Here is a 21,278-nt window from a genome sequence, read left to right as displayed (position 1 = left end):
ATACAAATATATACATATATATATACATACATATACTCAATTTTATTTCCTTGTTTGCAAAAGAAATTTGACTTAAAAAACCATTTAACTCTGCACATGATGTGACCACATCACCTTAAAAGGATACTTCTTGGTAGGAACACCATTGTTTTTAACTTTTGGTATGGTCAGAACTGAGTATGACCACAATTACTTTAAAGTTCTTTTCAACTGAAACTATTTGGAGAGCCTGAATTCCTCTGACCAATGGAATGAGCCCACCATGACTCCAGCGGTCTCCTTGTAAAACATGCTTCCCACCTCCCGACAGAGATGGGCATGGAATTTGTTCTGTTCAACTATGTAGATTTCTTTGTTTTACAAGAATTTTGTTTTTCTTTTTCAAGGGGAGAGAGGCTGGGGTGACAGTGAGAAAAATACTTGTGTTCACTAAAAAAATACTAAATTTTCAAGGGTGTTTTGAGGCATTCCTTGGGCTACGGCCACTTTTAAATGAAGCCCACACCACCATGCTGTTAAAAGCACCAGAATAATTTCTAAAAGCGATTTCTGCAGCAGGATCCTCGCTCAGGGTCACGGTTTGAACCCAGGCCTGGGGATTCTAACGGGAAGATCTTTGCGAGGCAGCGGGCGCCTCTTGAGTAATAAGGAAGCAGCCCTGGCCCTGGATGCTGGCCACTCTGCCTGGCGTCCCTAAAGCAGGCGCAGGTCTGGAAGGGCCGAGGTGGTCTTTGCCGACATCAATCAGGCCGCCCTGGGGCCGGACAAGCTTTGGAGGCCAGAGGAGTACGGGAGGACAGAAAAGAGACTCCAGACCACCCTTTGTGCAGAAGACTGAAGCCTGCTCTTTTCAGCATCAAAGCCAGCCCCCAGAGCTGGAGTCCCAGTGGACTGCCAACCCTCTTCAGAAGGTCTGCTCTCCTAATACCCCACCTGGGAACCACGGAACATCAGTCTTGGGGGACATCCGGCCCCGGCTCCCTGATCTGAAACGTGAGGAAATGAAAACCCAGGGAATGGAGAAGACTCACTCAAGGTCCCCCTCCAAGAAGGCCTGTCCTCAACAAACCATAAAGGGAAGGAATATAAAGATTACCATCCTTGTTCTACAGATGAGGAGATTGAGGCAGGCAGAGGGGTTATCTGACTTGCTCAGAGCAATACAACTAATGAGTGTCTGAGGCAGGATTTGAACTCAGGTCCAGGGCTCTCAATTCCCTTCCCAGTGAGAGTGCCATGGACCTGAGAAGCAGCATGCCATAGTGTTGGACTTTGTGCCAGGAAGAGCTGAGTTCAAATCCACACACACACACACTTATTAGACACGTGACCTGGGGCAAGTCACCAGGCTCTCCCTGAGCCTCGGTTTCCTCATCTGAAAAACAAGGGAATCAGACTAAATGTCCTCCAAGGTCCCACATAGTTTTAAATCTAACATCCCATGCTATTCTCAAGCTAATAAACATTTATTAAGCACCTACTATGTGCCAAGCACTGTGCTAAGCACTAGGGATACAAAAAGAGGCAAAAGTCAGTCCCTGCCCTCAAGGAGTTTACAATTTAATAGAGGAGACAACATGAAAACCAACACACAAAAAGCAAGCTCTACACAGGCTAAATCGGAGATATTTAGCAGAGGGAAGCCACTGGAATTAAGAGGGGCTGAGGAAGGCATCCTGTAGGAGGTGGGGTTTTAGTTAGGACTTGAAGGAAGTCGGGGAGTCAGGGAAGCAGTCAGTTTGGAAGAGGGAGTGCCCCAAGCCAAGAGATGGCGGGTCTTGTTGGTGGAAGAGCCAGGGGGCCGGTGTCCCTGGATCAGGAGGAAGGGAAGGTTAAAAGACACCCCACCGGCCCTGCAGACACATTTTCCTGATTTAAATCTGCCTCTGGTTTCTTTTAGGTCCTTGGGCTCCATCTATATAACCAAGTTCAGCAGTAGAGAAAGCCCTGGGTTGGGAGTGAGGAGAGAATCACATGGGCTCTGCCCCTAATGTGCCTGGGTGTCCCTGAGAAAGTCCTTTCCCAAGCTCTAAAATGAGAATACTATCTGTTTCTTCTTAACTTACAGGGACGGGGCGAGGATTCACTGGATCACAGATGTAAAAGGGTTTTAAGTTCTTCTAGGCATTCTTATCACAAATAGAATGTAAGCTCCAAAGTCTCAGTCTTCTCATCTGTAAAATGGAGCTAAATACATATGGTACCGACCTCACCAGGTCATTGTGAGGTCAAATGGGTGTAAAGTCTTTAATCGCCGTATCAGTGGTATTATTATTTTCATCTGATATTCAAAATATCGTCCGTGGCACTGCCAGGCCATAGATTCACTGAAACCTGGAGAGTGAGAGACACACACCTTGTGTTTAGCAGCTCGATCTCAGTGCCCTTCTCCTTCTCGAGTTTACTGAACAGCTCCCGATGTCGTCTGATCTCCTCCTCCAGGGTCTGCTCCGCCGTCGTTTCCTGGTCTTTCATGATCTCTTCCAGCTCATGCACCCTGTAGAGAGACAGCCAATGGGGTCACACGGGTCTCCTGCCATCAATGTTCTACCCACCATCCTCTTGTTATAACCCCTCAGTGACTGGGGGGAACTGTCCAGACCTTGACTTCCCCAGCAGCCCACATGCTCCCTTCTCCATCCCTAGCCTTGTCTCCAGCAGCACAGCATCCAGCCTGCCCCTTTCCCAGGAAGAGTGGGTGTGTCCATACCTGTGGACAAGCTGCATGTTCTCTTGTTTTAATTTGCTCTTCAGGTCTCCGTTGGTCAGGCTGTCATTCTCCAGCTCGGTCACCTTTTTCTCCAGGAAGCTCACCTATACACAACAGGAAGAAGTTGGAGTGGGCATCTAAGGCTTGTGCGTGGCTCAAAAATGCAGGAGGATCACAGGTCCCCACTGCAGGGCTGTGCAGGTGTGCATACATATATGCATACCTCCTTACCTGCCTCCCAGTCAAATACACAGTAGGTACTTAATAAATTTTGACTTCCCCATGGACTTATAGCAGTGCCCTGGGGCTTCTAGTGGGATACACTGTTACAACATCTGTTGCTCCTTTCATGTCCCGCCTCATTCCTCAATGTAAACAGTTCAGCTTCTCTTCGTAAACCCCCAATGCCCAGTGAGAAACAAGGGTGCAGATGGAATGCCCAGCTTGCCCTCACCTTCTCTGTGAGGTCATTATCACAGGAGTCAATGCTGTCCCGGAACAGGTCCTCGGTGCTGCCGTTACTACTGCTGAAATTGCTGCTGTGCATGAGTTGTCTGTGAATATCAAAATGGAAGCTTCTTGAGGGCAGGAATTGCTTTGGTCTTCTGTGTCTCATTAGGGTTTACCATAATTAGGGCCTGATTTCTTCAATTTAGGAAGCTACTTGGCAAGGAAACATCCCCTACCAGTGCCCAGCAGCACCACCTCTAAAACTCCCTGGTCTTAGAGTTGTCAGAGGCACTGAGACATTAGGCACTTGTCCAAGGTCCCTGAGCCACGTCTTGAACTCATGTTCTCCTGGTCCTGAGGCAAGCTCTCCATCTACTGCTCCACACTACCTCTATGCCCAGCTTACAGTTCATCCATGAGATTCATGATGGCTGTTATGTGCCCAGAAAGCTTCCCATCCTGATGGGGTAGCCAACCCCTGCTATGGGGGGGGGGGGGGGGAATCAGGGGGCATACCCAATACTTTTCTTTTTGGTGACTTAATTGTGGTTAAGTGACTCGCCTAGGGTCAGACAGCTATTGTCAAGTGTCTGAGGCCAAACTGGAACCCAGGTCCTCCAGATTCCAGGGCTGCTGCTCTATTCACTGTGCCACCGAGCTGTCCCTGGTAAACCCAATACTTTGATGGATATAGCCATGGAGGTCTGGAGCCACCAATCCAATGAGCAGACCATGGTCCCATTCCTGGAAGCTACTCTTCCTTTCCTCATACCTTTATGAACCCAATTAGACTAAGGGACCTCAAAAGACCCTCCACGTTTAGCATCCCAAGCTGTATTGATGTCAGTACAGCTTAGGATCCCTTAACCAGAGATCATAGATTTAGAGGTGGTGGGAACCTTAATGGGTTTCTTGCTCAAAGTCCTCATTTTGACATATGAGGAGATGGAGGGACAGAAAGGTCCTTCTACTGACAAAGGTTCACAGGGTGGTCAATGTTTCAAACACACTGCTCCCTCCCCCATATCATAAGCCTACCATCAGGATGAAAAAAAGACTCCTTCAGAAAGGCCAAATGGATGGCATAAAAGAACCAGCCTGTGTAGGCAGGGGAATGGAAGGCAATCATCTATTAAGGGAACACTATTCTCTTTAAATTCTTTGGTTGTAATGGAAAACTCCCCTGGGAAAGGATATGTTGGGGTTATAAAAAAAATTATACCAATAAAAATTTACTTAAGCAAATAAACCAAAACTAACTTCATACTTTAAAAGAGACAACACAAACACGTAAGCCCCTTGAGGGCACGGACTATGTAACCCACCCCACAGGGCCACACTCGGAGTTTGTGATATTTCTGGCCAAGTGTCAACATTCACATGGCTGAGTTTTCTCACTCAGGGCTCTTCTAGTCTGGGGGAACTGAATCAAAGCTGGTTTTTTGTGCAGCTGTCAGGAAAGAGAGGGACAAACTTCTGTCGGATAGTGACACTTGCCATCACTTAACATCAACTGTTAAAGAGTCCGGAGACGCTGCCCCGAGGATGGGGCACAGAAGTCAGGGGAGGGAAGAGGGGCTGCCTGGAAGTCACACAGATAAGTGAAACAAAATAGTAACTCAATCCCAGAGAAACCCACAAAAGGCAGATAGGGTCTTACCGTCCAAATGCTGTGCTAGAGATCTTCCGATTGGGGCTAGAGGAGAGGAAAGAAGAAATCACTGAGACTAGCCTTGGTCTTAATGCAAAACAGAACACAGCATAGCATCAATCCCATTCAAGATCAAGGCTCAGGGAGGGGGAAAAGGTGCCTCACAGATATCTTGTTTAAGTCTTAAAACAACACAGGGAGGTAGGGGAAGCTCCCTTCCCTGGTTATTCTGCATAAAATCAGATTGTATTTGCTCCTCTGTGAACTGTCCCCTGGGTTTTCCCACCTCCAAGCCTGTGCCTGGCCATTCCCTTCTCATCTCAGCACAGCAAAGGCTTGTCCCAACTTTCTCCCTGGTCAACCAGAGCCGGTTCAGGCCCTCAGCTACTTACAGATCCCAAGAATCTGTTCCTCAGCAGGTTAGAGGATTGCAGATTTTGTACTGGAAGGGATCTCAGAGGGCTTCTAAGCCAATCCCCTCATTTTACAGAAGAAATGCGTGATTTGCCCAAGAGCACACAGCAACGCTGGGATTCAAATGAAAGTCATCTGACCTCGGAGCCCATGCTCTGCCTAACAAATCCCCCTCTCCAGACTCACCGGAGGGACCCGGCTGACCTGCTGGCCGGGCAAACACCACCCCTATCCAGGCCCAGGGTCAGGGAGAGAGCCCAATGGAATGAAGGAATTTCTTTCCTTCACATTTCTTCAGGTCACAGCTGGCTCCAGAGAAGCCAGAAATCCCCTTGGGGGCCAATGCCTGCTCACCTGTTGGCCTTCAGATTCTTCAGCCTGGCTTCCAAATCGTTCAGCAGACTGATTTTCTTACAGCACTGAGAGCAGTAGACATCCAGCAGTTCGTTGTTGTAGACATGCCTCATTTTTCTAGGGGTCTGTCCTGCGCTGTTTGTTGGTGGTAAGGAGATAACTTTACTCATCATCTGCCTAATCTAATTGGTCAAAACATCCTCCTGAGCTGAGGTCTCAAGAAAGCCACATGGCCACCACCAAAATAAACAAAATGGTCATGATAAAAATAAACAACAACAATAATTGTAGTACTTTTTAAGCGTGCAAAAGCAAACTTAACAAATGCAAACACACAGTCTGATTTGCCTCCCACGACCCGGTGTGGGGTATATACTATGGTACTATTATTATCATAAGCTCCATATGATAGGTGAGGAAATTTAATGGCTTGCCTAGGTTCACAAAATTAGCAAATGTTCAACCCAGATCTTTGCTGACTCCAAATTTAGTGAGTGCACTTTAGGAATGTCTGAACTCCCGAGAACTTCTGGGAGCAATTCAATGATAGAAATCACTCCTGGTACCGGTTAGATCTAGAATCCTTACAATACTCTGGAGGTGGAGAGTGGAAGGGAGTTAAGTAGGCTAACGGCCATTCAAAGGCCACGGTCTGAGGTCTAAGTAGGGACTCAGGCTCTAGTATTTAACTCCTGCCTCTCGGCAATTTCCCCAGGGAAATCTGAAATGGCCTCTTTCCCAGGTATGAAATGGGGGGTTGGTGGAGAGAGGAAAACAGACATCAGTAGCTCACAAAAGCTGGCACACAGAGTCAGGTGTTCCCTCTTGCTCCCAACCCCCAAGGAGAAGTAGCCACTACTAGGGCAGGGAGACAACCAAGCCCGAGATCCCTGACTTAGTGCCAGGGACATGCTAGTAAATGTTTAACAACCAGCTCTGGAACGCAGTCACTCAGTCGGTCAACAAGCACTTAGGAAGCGCTCACTCCAGGCCAGGCCCGGGCTGCCTCTCCCAGAGCCCTTATTTCCTCGGTACAAAAGCACCAAGTTGCAGCCCCACGTCTTCTCTGAACCCTAAGCCCTAATCAGGTCCCGTTTCCCACCCCCGAGCCAGAGCCAGAGCAGGCACCTGGAAGACACGGAGGATCCCAGGTCGGAGTAGACGTTGGTTCTAGCCTCGTCATCGGGGCAGGGGCTGCTGGGGTTGAAGTCCACATCGTCCCCTTCCCCGTAGTCTTCAAATTGCTCTTCGTTGCTGATGAGGGAGGCTGTTGAGTGTGTGGAGAGATCAGACGTTGCGGACGGGTTGGGGATAAACGATCTGGAAGACCAAGAAAAGCCCTGTTGGAAACGCTTCTTCTCGCCCTTCAAGGCCTTCCCAATCCGGCCCCAAGCCACCTCTCCGAACTCATGACATGTCACCCACCCTCCCGCCTTGACCCACCCGCCCTGACGCATCCTCCGGTCCAGCCGCACCGGCCTGTCTCGCTGTTTCTCATAAACAGCACCTTCGCTGCCAGCTCTGTGCGTGCCTGGAACGCCCTCCCTCCTGTCTCCTCACTTCTGCTGCTCGGCATCTTGGCTCAAACGTCGCTTCCCAGGGGACTTTCCTGATCCCTCTTCTCCTCAGCCCCACCTGCGCTAGTGGATAAGGGACTGGTCTGGACTGAGTTCAGACTCGAACATGGCTGTGTGACCCAAGGAAATTCACTGACTTGCCCAGGGTCACACAGCCTTACACAAGCACAAGACTCAGAGAAGAGGAGCAACTTGTCCAAGGTCACACAGGTAATAAATACAAGAGCCAGGATTCAAGCCTAGATCTGATTTCGCAACTATTGGCTGTCCATTAATGAGCAGCTCAGCTCTTCAGCCCACCTCCAAATCAGCCAAAGCTGGGGGCATAGTAGATAGAGTCAGGAGGACCCAGGTTCAAATCTGGCCTCAGACACTCACCAGCTGTATGACCCTGGGCAAGTCACTTAATGTGTCTGCCTCAGTTTCCTCAGCTGTAAAATGAATAACGATAGTATCTATCTCCCAGGTGGTTGAAAGGACCCGATGAGACACTAAATAAATGCTTATTTCCGTCCCCTTCCCACTTCAAGGGGGCATCCTCCACTGTGTCCCAGCACCAGCACTGCTGTCCGCCCATCAGCTCACAACATGAAAGGGAAGGAGGAATTCCCCTCAGCTGGGACCTGACCAGGACAGGCTGTCACCAGCCCTAGGGGCAGTTTTTCTGCCCCGGACATTGGACTTACTTGTCGCCTGGAAGAAAGAGGCCTCCCAGGACCCCGTCTTTCTCCTCTCCCGGACTCATGTCAGATACTTCCAGACTCGGGGCACTGTCAATGGCGCTGTCCATGTCAGACTCATGAAGGACTTCGTGCTGGGCCAGCGTCATGGCCTCGTCCTCGGGAAAGAGGTCGGACTCTCCGAGCGTGTTCTCACTGTCCACGTAGGCAGGGTCCTGGATCTCACTGCCCTGGGATACAGAGAGAGAGACACACACTGCATGGATGAGGAGGGAGACCCGAAAGGCCATTAGATCCGTGGGCCTCTGATGATCTCACGTATAAAACGGGCGGGATGCAACATATCTGCCTTACGGGAATGTTAGGAGTGATGCTGAAAAATCACAGTACAATTCACAGTGCTGGATTTGCAGTTAGCAGCACGGAGATCTGGGTTCAAATCCTGCCTCGAGACACTGGGTCTCAGTTTCCTCACCTGTAAAATGGGAGTGATGGACTAGATGAACTCTGAGATTCCTTCTAGCTACAAAGCTATGATCCTATCATCTCACCTGAGCCTCAAACCAGCTTTGTGAAGAAGGTGCTGTCATCCCTATTTTACAGATGAGGAAACTGAGGCCCAAAAGGTTGTATGATTTGCCAGGCTCAAGAGGCTATCCAGAGTGAAGGCAAAATTTGAACCCAGATCTTCCTGACTACAACGCCCAGTGATCTACCCATCAATCAACAAGTATTTATTAACTGCCTACTGGGCGCCAGACACATTGCTAGGCACTGGGGATACAAGTACAAAAAAACAATCCCTACTCCAATGAGCTTCCATTCCCACGGAGGAGACAAGGACCTGAAAGCGGTGGGCCTAGGACGTTCTCCAAGGTCCCTTCCTGTTCTAACTCAACTGACAGGAAAAGAAGCGGGTGAGCATCAACTCTGCAGCTAGAAAACGAAAACCGAAGCCAGTTATCGGCTGGGCCTCAGCGCAGGGGAAAGTGACCGACGCCAGCTGGACCCTGCATCGTCATCGGGCGCTGGGGCCCCTTCAGAAGGCGGCGCTTCTGGCTCTCCTCGTCACGGGCAGGACGCTGCTGGCCAACAACAAACACGGACCCAATCACCAAAGAAAGTCTTGGTGACAACAGTTACAAGCTTGTGTTCCTTAACAAACCATTTTCCTCACACAACTTCGAGCGTCTTGTCAGCTCATTACCCCCAAACAAAACTGGGTTGAGGGTGGGGTGGAAAACTGGGGAGAGCCACAAGGGAATGAATGATTTTCAAGGCCCATCCAAGGGAGACAGTTGGCCAGACTGGCTTCAGGCTTCATCACTGCCTTTGATGAGTCTCAGGGAATTAAATTCAAATGAACAAGCACTTATTATGCAGATAATATGTATCATGGAAGCTAGGTGGCGCCATGGTACACACAGCATTGAGCCTGGAGAGTCAGGAAGACTCATCTTCCCAAGTTCAAATCTGGTGTTGGACCCTGAACTAACTGTGTGACCCTGGGCAAGTCACTCCACCCTTTGCCTCAGTTTCCTTGGCTGGCTCCAAGAGAGCCAGGGACCAGCCTCCAGGCCACTCCTTCTCTGGGTGCACTGCTCCCCCGAAATCACTCTAACCGAACCGGGGTCTTTGCACTCACTAAGGTTAAAGTGTTTCTCATACAACTAGGCATCTACCCCTGCAGGAGATGGAGGGAGAGGAGAAGGTGGAGAGAGAGAGAAGGGGAAGGAGGGAGGGAGAGGAAGGCAGAGAAAGGGGAGGGGAGAGAAAGAGAAAGGCAGAAACAGAGACAGAGAGAGGTGGGGGGGGGGAACAGGGAGGGAAAGAGAGAGAGAGAAAGAGAAGGGGGAAGGAAAGGAGGAGAAGGTGGAGAGAGAGAGAGAAGATGGGAGCAACTTTAGAGGTCATTAAAGTCTAACTGCAGCTGGTAACTACCAAAGGCAGATTTGAACCAGGTCTTCTGACTTCAGAGCCAGGGCTCTTCCTGGACAAACAAAGGGCCTTTCTTAAAGATCTATTTTGGGGGGTCAAGAAGACAATCAAAGCAGTGATAGGACCACTAGAGATACAAAGAAAAGCAAAACCACTGTTCCTGCCCTCAACACCATGCCAATAACTCTGTACATCTATAGTATACGTGACAGGCAATCTCAGAAGGAGCCCGTGGGATTTGAGCAGCATCATGCCTGAAGGGAGCCAGGTAAACCAGAAGGTGGAAGTGGGAAGGAGAACACTGCAGGTATTGGCTAAGAGTCCATGCTAAGGCGCCAAGTTGGGACACAGTTCTCATGTGAGGAACAAGAACAAGGCCTAAACAGAGGGTTTTCTATCTGATCTTACGGGGAGGAGGAAGCCACTAGAGTTTACTGAGTAAAGGTGGTGGTGACAGGCTCAGATCAGGAAGATCACTGTGGCACCTGAGTGACGGACGTCTGGAGCGGGGAGAGGCGAGGCAGGGAGCCCAACCTAAAGGTTACCCCAATAGTCCAGAAGTGAGATGATGGGGACCTGCGCCAGGGTGGCAAACATGTGAGTGGAGACAAAGGTTTTCTACTACAGACATAGTATTAGGAAATGAGAATGCTGTTTAAAAATAAAAATAGCAATAAAGTTTTTTTTGGTTGTTTTTAAGAAAAAAAGACAACTATTAAATTTTTCTTCTGCTTCCTTTCCCTGCAAAGTATAAAACTCTTACGCAAAGGGATCTGAACAAACCCAAATGAGAAGGCTCGGCCCATCTCACTGTCCTTAGGAGGGACAAGTCATCAAAGCTGCATCGATTCCATCTTATGGTACTACGAGAAGGTGTATGACAACTCAGCTGTCATCCACGATGTTTGTAAAACTCTGGAGAACGCGCAGGCAACACGGGCCTAGAGCTAGGCCTTCAGAGTCTTTAAATGATAGGCTCAGGAGTCTAACCTCACTTTGTGGCAACGTTCTAGAATGGATGATTAAAAGGGATGGCCGGCGTGCACTTGGAGAAACGGCAGCTATTACAAGCCAACATGGGCACATCAAAAACAAGTCGTACCAGACCAACCTCTTTCTCTCCTTCGACGGTGTTACCACTACATTAGTAGAACAAGGGAATGCAGTGGAGCTACCTGGATTTCAGTAAGGTATCTGGTCAAGTTTCTCACGATTTCCTGGTAGATAAGACAAGACACAAAGGCTGGAGGAAAACACCGTAAGGTGGATCCAGAACTTAAATGCCAAGTCTCCAGGAGTGGTGACTTAATGGACAGATCTCAAACTGGTAGGAGATCTCTAATGGAATGCCACGGGGCTTTTTTCCATGGTCAAGCTCTGTTCCATACCTTTATGAATGACTTTTCTCTATCATTAGGTTGTGAGTTAATCCTATTCCTTCAGTAGATCCTTATATGATACGGTTTTAAGACCCCTAATCATGCTGGTCCACTATTTTGGCCACACTCTATCTCATCAAAGATCTTACTAAAATGTGACATCCAGAACTTAATGTAATACTCCATTTGGGTACTGACCATGATGGAGTCCAGCAGGCCTTTACAGCCTAGCATGGTAGAAAAAGCACAGGATTTGGAGTCACAGGGTCTGCCACTTACGGCTCTGCCCGTGGAGGTTTAAAGATGTTCCAGGTCTCTGGTCTGTTTCACTTTTGTCTTTGTATCTCTAACACTAGCACAATGCCTGACATGAAGTGTGTACATATATATATATGTGTGTGTGTGTATGAGTGAATGAATGAATAGGCATGTATTAAGCACTTACTGTGTAACAAGCATTGCAATAAATGCTAGGGATACAAACAGAAAGGCAACATGCTCCCTGCTCTCTAGAAGCTCATTTGTTAATGTGGAGAGTGAATATACATAAGAAGGTTTCAGCTACAAGTAGGTGCTTAATAAATACCTGCTGATTAACGCCTCACATAAAGGCATGGGTGGCATGCTTACTGAACCAGCAGAGAGCCTCAAGCTGGGAAGTTCAGCTAACATGCTGAATGACAGAATCAGGATCTCAGTAGGTTCAAATGATGGGTCAAGTGTAATAAGGTTCCATTTATCCCAACTGAATTTCAAGCCCTAAATTTGGGTTGGGAAAAAAAATTACACAAATACAGGAAGAAACAGATGTGGGCAATTTATGTGAAAAGGACCTAGAGAATTTTAGTGGACAACAGGGGTCATGGCAGGCTTACGCAATCTTAGAAGACTCCTAGTGACTAAGATGGGAGGCAAACATACATTAGTAGATAGCATCCATATAGAGTTTTTAGATTTGCAAAGTATTTTATAAATATGTGGGGATCTCATTTGATCCCTACATACTAGTAGCTAAGTGACTCTATCCTCCCACCTAAAATATAGGTGCTGTTTAAAAAAAAAATCATACCATACTATGCCAGGCTCTCTCAACCTTAAGGCAATGTAAATTAAATTAGCATATAAATTATTAATTTTTACATATAAGTTTATATAAATTAATAATATACAAATTGTTAATAATTTATATAGTATTATAAATCTATAAATTATATATAAGTGATACTGTGCATAATATTAATTTACATAATTCACTAAGTATAGTCACAAGGAGTTACGGCATAAAATATATAGATAGATATATAGATAGCCCTACTGTAATTCCGATGGAAAAAACAATGGAAAGGACATTGGGAGAAACTAAAAAACAAAGTGATGAAGGAGGTAAGGGGGGGGGTTCAAATCCTGGCTCTTCTGACTACCTGTGTGATATGGGGTCAATTGCTGATTCTCTCTGGGCCTCTGTTTCTGCATCTGTAAAATAACTCCATGACCTCTAAGGTTTCTAAATCTGTGATTCTAAATTTCTTTGAGAGCAGGGACTGGTTTTTGGTTTGTTTTCTAGGAGATACAGATGATAAAGCACTGGGCCTGGAGTCCAGAGACCCGAATTCAAATTCAGCCTCTGACACTTACTGGCTGTGTTACCCTAGGCAAGTCATTTAACCTGTTTGCCTCAGTTTCCTCAACTGTAAAACGGGGATAATTAACAGCATCTAGGTGTGATAGGGTAGTTGTGAGGATCAAATGAGATAACTGTAGAGCACTTAGTACAGGACCTGGAACATAGTAGGTGCTTAATAAATGCTGATCGAAGAATCTGAAGGATTCTAATCCTGCCTCAGACTTACTACCTATGTGACCCTGGGCAAGTCATTTAACCTCTGGGCCTCAGTTTACTCATCATTAAGACAACTGGCTTGGACTAGATACCCTCACTCTAAATCTATGATCCAAAGATCCACAAGTACTTATTGGAAGCCCTTTCACACTTGACTCTGAGGACAGCAGGATTTGCAAACAATACCAAGAAAAGAATGACATATTCACAGGCCTTCAGGTCTTAACAATGATCAGATCCGGAATTCGATGGTTAATGATTATACTTTACATACATACATACATACATACATACATACATATAGAGAGAGAGAGAGAGAGAGAGAGAGACTGACTAATGGCTGAGCTGGTTGGAAAAGTCCCTGGGGGTGTTTTTCCATTGGTACCCACCTCCCAGTGATGGACTCATCACTCCCTGTCCTTTCCCTCCCCCTACTCCAGTCTGTATAGGAGAGGGGATAACATCATCATCATCATTATTTATGTAGTATTTTAGGTCTCAAAGTGCAGAGAGAGATGCATATTTTGGGATATGGCCAATGCAGGAATTTGTTTAGCTTGCCTGGGTATTTCTGTTACCATGAGTTTTGTAACAACAACAAAAAAAAAAGAATAGGGTGAGAGGTAGAGAAAACAGATTTGTTAACCGAAAGAAATAAAATGAAATTAAAATTTAAAATATTCAAGTCCCTAGAGGAGAGGACTTTCCCCATCCCTACTCCACATCTGGAAGATAGATTCAGAGCTCTGGAGAATCCAGCAGCTTTAGAAAGAATTTGGGACACCCCCCCCACATACACACAGGGAGTGGAATGCAGAAATATGGCTGAGGGTGATGCATGCCATCCCTAATGTGAGAACAGGCTGACTGGTTCACTGGCAAGGCAGCTCCTATTTCAGGGGTTAGTAGCTGGAACAAAACCTCCTGGGAGGGCTGGCTCTGCTTGGCTCGATGCACCTGGATCTCCTGCTGCCGGTGGGAAGGAAAGCAAGCCCCCAAATCTCTCCAAAGGCAAAGATTTCCCTAGCTTTCTGATCTCTGCTCTCCCAGATGCCTTCTGGGAGGGTTATTTTTTTCAACACTCATTTTATGAGATGACAAATTTGATTCCCTGGAAGCAGAGGATCCCTATAAATTTAGCTCTAATCCACCTAGAAAATTTTTTAAATATGGCTGGGGGGAGGGAGAGTGAGAGGAGACAGGGAGAGGGGAGAAGGGAAAGAGGACAGAGAAGGACAGACAGAAAGAGAGGGAGAGAGAAGAAGAGGAGGGAGAAAGAGAAAGAGAGAGGGGTATAGAAAGGGAGAGAGATGGGGAAAGAGAGGGAAGAAAAGAGAGAGAGGAGGAAAAGAGAGAAACAGAAACAGAGCACCTTTGGGTGTTGGTCAACATTATCATCATTTTCAGAATTCTTTAAGCTTTGCAAAGCCCTTTACACATATCACCTCATTTGATCCTCACAAGAACCCGGTGAAGTAGGTGCTATCATTCCCATTAGCCCCATTCTACAGATAAGTTTACTGAGGTCCAGAGGCTAAGTGACTTGTCCAGGGACACAGGTCTGTCTTCTTGACTCCAGACCTGGCGCTGTGTGCACTATGGCGCCACCTGGCTGCCATGATGAACCTCAGGCACCTAATAAATGTTAACCACAACCTCTATCCACAGCATGTCAGAGGCAGGCTCTCAGAAGCTCTCTACATCAACCCATTGCTGAAAAAGAAATCTCTCTTGGCCCATCCAACAGGAAGTCTCATTCCAGAAACCTTTTGCATGATCTCGAGTGAGGGGGAAACCCCTGGCCCCGGCCTCCTTAAGTAACCAGTCCATCATTCCTAAGTGCTAAGTGGGAGCAAATTTTCCCTACCACCAAGCCTAAATCTTCCTCTCCAAAGAGCCGGTTACTTCCTCCCTAGAAACTGTTTTGAGTTCCAAAACAACCAACTTACAAATAAACACTGGAATGCAGCCCTTTGGGAGGCAGGGGAATCTGGGAAAGAGGTTGGGCGTACAGGGCACCCCTAAGGATCTCCTTCCCTGCCATGACACACACCTCCTTCCCAAGGGTAAAAAGAAGCCACACACAAACGCCCAGTTTGGTTTCCATGGGGCCCCTTCAGCCCCTTCCCTCCCCAGAGGCAGTTTGAACAAACCCTCATTAAGCTTCACCTAATACAGCTAGCACCAATACAGTGCTTTACGTAAGCTATCTCACGTGGTCCTCGCCACAAACTTGGGAAGTAGACACTATTATTATCCCCATTTTACAGGTGAGGAAACTGAGACAGAGGTCAAGTGACTTGCCCAGGGTCACACAGCTAGTAGAGGTCTCAGGCAGGATTTGAATTTAGGTCTTCCTGACTCCAAGTCTAATACACAATCTGCTAGGTGACCCCTCAGCTGCAAGACATTTCCTGGGCTGATCAGACTGGTTAGATCTACCAAGCATAAGGGGTCTCTAGAGCTGCTCGGATACCACTCACAGACGTCCCCAACCCCCACTATGGGAAGCAGACTTCTAAGGATGCTGGACCCATCCCTGCAGGAAAATACAAATTAGCAACGAGCCTTCAGCCCCAAGTGGAAGGGGGGCTGGAGAGCCAGCCCCTAAGAGGGTTTTTCCCACACCTGGAGTCCTCCTGATTGATTTTTAGGTACACATCTGGCAAGAGAGTGAAGGGGGCAGAGGGGCGAGGGTGGGTCAGGCTGAATCCAGCTAGACCCTGGAGGTCTGAGCCTCTGCCCATAGGCGGGCTCCTCTCGCATCTCAAGAGGGCAGCACTGACCCCGCACAAATGACCTCAAAGTCACTCGTAACTGCTATAGAAAGCTGGCTGGGTGAATCCAGAGGCAGCTGAAAGGACCACGGTGCTAGGACAAGTGGGAGAGAGAGAGAGCTCTCCAAGGCTGGGGCGCCGGACCATGCTCCACTGTCCTGGGCTCCTCAGCGGAGGAGAGAACACCAGGCATAAGGAGTCAACTAGGTCCTTAGCCCTGCAGCTACCCACCCACACACCCCCACCGAGCAAAACTTCCTCAAAGTGACAAAGACGTTTCCACTTCCCTGACAATGGCATCATCCCCTGAGACTCATTAACTAACGAAAGCACCGACTCCACGCCAGGGCACAGTCCTAGGCACTGGAGATGCAAAACAAAAGTGAAACAGCCTTTGAGCCCTCAGGGACCTTACACTCTAGCAAGGTTAACAACACGTTGTTGTTTGTCCTTTGTGTCGAAGAGGACCACAGCCTCACTTTCTCCTCTGGAGTCATCTGGGTCCAGTGGCCAGGTATAGATCAGGACAGCTGGAGATGGCCCCAGAGGCAGTGGGAGACCTTGCCCTTTTGAAGCTAAGGTCCTTATAGGTCTCAGTTTGACTGAGGCAGCGCCCATTCAATTTTTAAGGCTAGGTAAGAAACGAGGCAGAGAATGGCCTTTTTTACCTAGTTAAAAAAAGAAACAAAAAACTAAGGGCAACAACATATCTTCCATAAAAGATGGGATTAGGGACCAGACCTATTATTTCAGTGAAATTAGGGAATTCCCGGGATTCAGAAAAAACCCCTCTCCCAGGGCCATTGTCAGCCTCTTCCCATGCAGAAACACTACACAGAAGAGATAGATGGAGAGACAGATTCTTCTCACTTCAGAAGCCAACATTTTCCCAGTCCAAATTCTGTCCAGCTCTGTGTGGCCAGCAATGAATGCCAGGCATTGGTTTTCTGTTCCGAAACAGAGTTCTTTCCTTTCCACACTCACTCTCCCCTCCCAATGCTATTTAATGACCCATTCTTTAGGATGTTATAAGATGGTATATAATTGCCCTTGGGGAATACGTTTGGAATGAGTCGGCAAGGCCCCCTATACCCTCCCCCTCCCCCTCCCCAACCCCCTTAGGGATGCTCCATTCTCTCCAAAATAACGTGGAAGAATGAAGAGACAGAGCCTGCCCCAACAATGTTTGGTAAAAAATAGCCTCAGGTGGTGCACCTTTACTGGCTGATTCCCCAATACCTATGGGGCGAATGCCTGGGATTCACACCAGCACCCTGGGGAGGTAAGGGAAAGAAAACAAGGGTAGGGGGAGAAGGGAAAGATGGGCAGACTGCCTGGCCTAGGAATGCGTTTCTTTCAGTCTGGGCTCAATGTTTGGGCAAGTGATGAAAACCATCATCAAAATACCATATCAGGGTATTCAGCAAAGGGACAGAAAATGGGGATGTCAAAATGTGTTCCCTTTTTCGAGGGAGGCAGAAAGTTTCCTTTACGCAGATAGCATGTGCAGGTCATGAGGTGAGTGGGGAGAATGAGAATCATGGTCAAAACAGGAGAGGAAGACCCGGGGCCCAAAGAGCTCTGTTGGGTAGAAGGGTCTTTCTTCCATAGACCAGGCAGCCACTGGGATTGGGTCATCTCTCACCCCTCAAAAGGTATCCACTCACCTGATGGCCAACGTTCAGAGTGATGACCCTCCCTACACTGGGCTAGACCAGCCCTGACAGCCCAGGTGGAATCCCTCACTCAACCACATCGGAAGGAGGAGGGAGCGCAAGTCAGGGGACATGGATTCAAATCTCAACTCTACCGCTTATTCTACCTTTGAGGAAGCAAGGTAGCCTTGTGGTTAGTGTTCGACCTGGAATAAGGCAGTTGTAGTTCAGTCATTTCAGTTGTGTCCAACTCTTCATGGGATTTTCTTGGCAAAGATAATAATACACTGGTTTGTCATTTCCCTCTCCAGCTCATTTTACAGAAGAGGAAACTGAGGCAAATAGGGGTAAGTGACTTACCCAGGGTCACATAGTTGCTAAGTATCTGAGGTTGGATTTGAATTATTTATCTACTCTATCCACCGTGCCCACATATCTGGCTCTGGAAAAAGGTATTCAAATTCTGCCTCACACACTTACTATCAGTGTGACTCTGAGTAAGTCACCTTTCTGACCTCGGTTTCCTATAAAACAGGGTAATGAGGATCAAATGAGCTAACAGAAAGTACTCTGCAAGCCTTGCAGCTCTCTGTTAAGCGCTGTTATCAGTATTATTACTTCTACTCTCTGTGTGACCTTGGGCAAGTCACTAACCTGGCTGGGTCTCAGTTTCCCCTTCTCTAAGATGTAGGTGCTGTACTACAGGGTTCTGAGTCTTTCCCAGCTTCAGATCTAGGATTCTAAGATCTCCTTCAGACCTAAGGAAGACTCCTGGGCCAGGTTCCAGATCCCAGGATTAACACGTATACAACAGGCCCAGCCAGAAAGACCCGAGAGTAACTACAGAGGGCCCTTCAGGCAGATGACTATCAGGGAAGGGCGAGCACGATAAACCACACTGGAATTTCTGCTTGCTGGAATGCGGCTCTTTCCATTTGAATACAGGTGTTGGCCGCACAGCCAGGGCAGGGAGCCTCTGGTTCTAAATTGTTACCTTCTGTCCCAACTCACTATAAACAAAGCTTTTGCTGGGAGCTTAAGGAGCCTTTCTCCTTTCTCTGAGACCGCAGAAGCAGGTCAGAGTGGGATGGGCCCTTGGGGGTCGCCACATCCACTCTGGACCTGAACAGTACAGTGGTGAAAGAGGAAAGAAGCACACTGGGAGTCTTCACCAGCCCTGTGTCTGAAGTGAGACGGAGAAACAGAGACAGAGAGACAATGAAAGCGAGAGGGGTACAAAAAGAGAGACAATAAAACCCTTAGAAAGGTAGGTGGCGGACTACAGAGGCCTCTTACAACAGAATGCTACATAGCCTTGGTTCTGGACTCAGGGGGCCTGGATTTGGACCCCAGCTCTGTGAGTCCCTACCTCTCCGGGCCTCAGCGTCCCTATTTGTAAAATGAGAGCTGGCCTCTTCCAGTTTTAAGGCTACATTCTGCCCTAAGGGCAACTCGCTTTCCAGAGTTATCTGATCTGGTCATAATCACCAGGTGTCTCGGCCCAGTGTGGTAAAAGCAGCTGAGTTTTAGCAAGCCTGGTTCAGCGCTGACCAAATATCATGTTACTCTCAATCCCAAAGGAGGTGAATTCTGAATTTCACATCCACAAGAAAGGAGTTTGGGAGCAGGGGGAGCTGCCTGTAAGAGAAGTGAGGAAGAGGAGGAGAAATAAACAAGTAAGCGCCTACTATGTGCCAGGCCCAGTGCTAAGGACTTTGCAAACATTATCTTATTTGATCCTCACACCAACCCTGGGAGGTAGGTGCTATTATGATCTCCATTTTACAGAAGAGGAAATTGAGGCAAACAACAGAACAGGTAAAGAAGAAACCAACTTGGCCTAATGGGAAGGAAGAGGTAAAATCATGAACTGGGAGTAGGTGACGTTGGATTAAGAATTGCAAAAAAAAATCCTCAGGACCACCCAGAATACGCCAAGGAAGCCAGATGGGGTCAGTAAAAAGGATTACTAAGCAATCAACAGCAAAGGGTGAGTTAGTGGGTCAGACCCAGTTAAAATGGCTTTGTGACTTTTCTTGAGATGCTTCGTTGAGAGCCAGGAGTGGAGAGGACAAAGGCTGAGGACCGGCCCAACCCACGGGAGCTCAAAGCGGGAGGCATTCTGAGATCCCTGGGAAAATAAAGTCAGAGGAACTCCTTTGAACCAGACTGGGCTAAATATCCCAAGGAAGCCAGAGGCACACCAGTCAGACTTTCTGTGGTCCCAAAGAGCTGGGAGGGAAAAAAAGGAGTGCCAAACAAAGGTGCTCACGGATAATGGCCAAACAAGTCATGGTACATGGTTGCAGTGGAGAAGTATTACTGCATCCCAAGAACCAGTCACAGTGAAAACTTCAGTCAAGCAGGGGTATACACAATTCCTTCAACAATGTAAAGGGGAAAAAATACAAAACAAAACAAAGAAATGGAACCTGACGGAACGCCTTACAATGACATAGCTCAGCCCGGCCGAAGAGATGGAAAATACACCATGACCTCCCTCCTTTCTTTGCAAAGGTGGGGAACTACAGATGCGGAACACTACACACAGCGGTCAATCTGCTTCACGCAACAATGGATGACCGAGGGGAGGCAGGGATACATTTGGAAATGGTTTAAGGTGATATAAAAACCAGAAGCTGTCAATACAATTTTTAAAAGTGACCAACCGTGGAGTCTAAGCTGACCAGGGAGGGGAGCAAGAGACACCAGCGGAAGGAAGAAAATACGCAATTAACAAGAAACCAGGTGTGAACAGGAGTGGGAGAGGTGGAAGCTTGGGCTGTTCATGGAAGGGACCACTGAGTCTGGAAATTGTGGAGGCGGGGTAGTTCTGAGCCATAGGAAGGCCAAGGTGGGCCCAGGTCAAGAAGACAAGTCTAGTCAAGAGATCAAATCAACAAGCATCTATTAAGCATAGCAAGTCAGTTAATCAGCCAAGTCAACAACTATTAAGCACCTACTGTATGCTAGGCACTATGTTAGACCCTGAGGATAGGCAAAAACAGTCCCTGCCCTCGAGGAGCTTACATTCTAATGGAGAGAACATGTAAAAAACTCATTACATTTTAAACTAAATCCAGAGTAGATCAAAGGTAATCCAAAAGGAGAAGGCACTAGTGGCTGAGGGGCCTGAGAAGGGACTTCTGACATGAAACTGGACTGGAGAAATGAGCAGTTGAGGAACTGAGGTCAAGACCTACCAACGGTCTGAGGAACACAAATTCTGAAGTCCTTCAGAGCGTGAGTGTGTGTGTGTGTGTGTGTGTATATACATATATGTATATATATATGTGTGTATAATACAGGCTGTGTGACCCTCAGTAAGTCACTTCATCTCTTTCAGCCTCAGTCTTCTAATATGCAAAATGGGAATAACAATAGCACCTACCTTCCTCTGGGCGTGTGTGTATGCATATGTACACACACACACACACACACACACACACACACACACACACACCCCTTCCCCCTACTTTGTATTTAGCTTAATAAAGACCCACATACTAACAATTACTACAGCAACTAGGTGGCAGGTGCGGCTCTGGATCTGGAGTACAGAACATCCAAGTTCAAAGACTGCCACAGATACTAGCTGTGTGACCCTGGGCAACTCACTTCACCTGAGTGCCTCAGTTTCCTCATCTGTAAAAAGGGGATAATATTAGCTCCTCCCTCACAGGGTTACTGTGGGAATCAAAGGAGAATCTACATAAAGAAAACATTTTACAAACCTTAAAGTGTTATACAAATGTTGTTATGATTATTTTGGCTTCCAAAGGGTTGATGGCAAACTACAATTACAAGGCCAGAAAGGGAGATGTTCAAAGAGAGATCCAGCTGGAGGGGAGCT

The 21,278-nt window shown here is 47.5% G+C and overlaps 1 protein-coding gene across 2 annotated transcripts in view; it reads right to left on the bottom strand.

The window, feature by feature from the left end:
* Positions 1-21,278, bottom strand: part of RAB11FIP4 (RAB11 family interacting protein 4) — a 64,675-nt gene that overhangs the window by 13,031 nt on the left and 30,366 nt on the right. For both annotated transcript variants that reach the window (XM_027862411.1, XM_027862410.1), the window contains 7 exons: positions 7,843-8,066; positions 6,708-6,899; positions 5,580-5,714; positions 4,821-4,856; positions 3,165-3,264; positions 2,711-2,814; positions 2,357-2,497 (listed from right to left, as the gene is read on the bottom strand). In XM_027862411.1, the coding sequence (XP_027718212.1) occupies positions 2,357-2,497; positions 2,711-2,814; positions 3,165-3,264; positions 4,821-4,856; positions 5,580-5,714; positions 6,708-6,899; positions 7,843-7,985 (851 nt within the window). In that variant the 5' untranslated portion in view covers positions 7,986-8,066. The remainder of the gene's footprint in view (positions 1-2,356; positions 2,498-2,710; positions 2,815-3,164; positions 3,265-4,820; positions 4,857-5,579; positions 5,715-6,707; positions 6,900-7,842; positions 8,067-21,278) is intronic.

Source organism: Vombatus ursinus, unplaced genomic scaffold (genome assembly GCF_900497805.2).
Source record: "Vombatus ursinus unplaced genomic scaffold, bare-nosed wombat genome assembly UNPS02014768.1, whole genome shotgun sequence".
Lineage (NCBI taxonomy): Eukaryota > Metazoa > Chordata > Mammalia > Diprotodontia > Vombatidae > Vombatus > Vombatus ursinus.
Note: the sequence above shows the minus strand (reverse complement) of the source record. Positions and strands in the feature narration are given on the sequence as shown.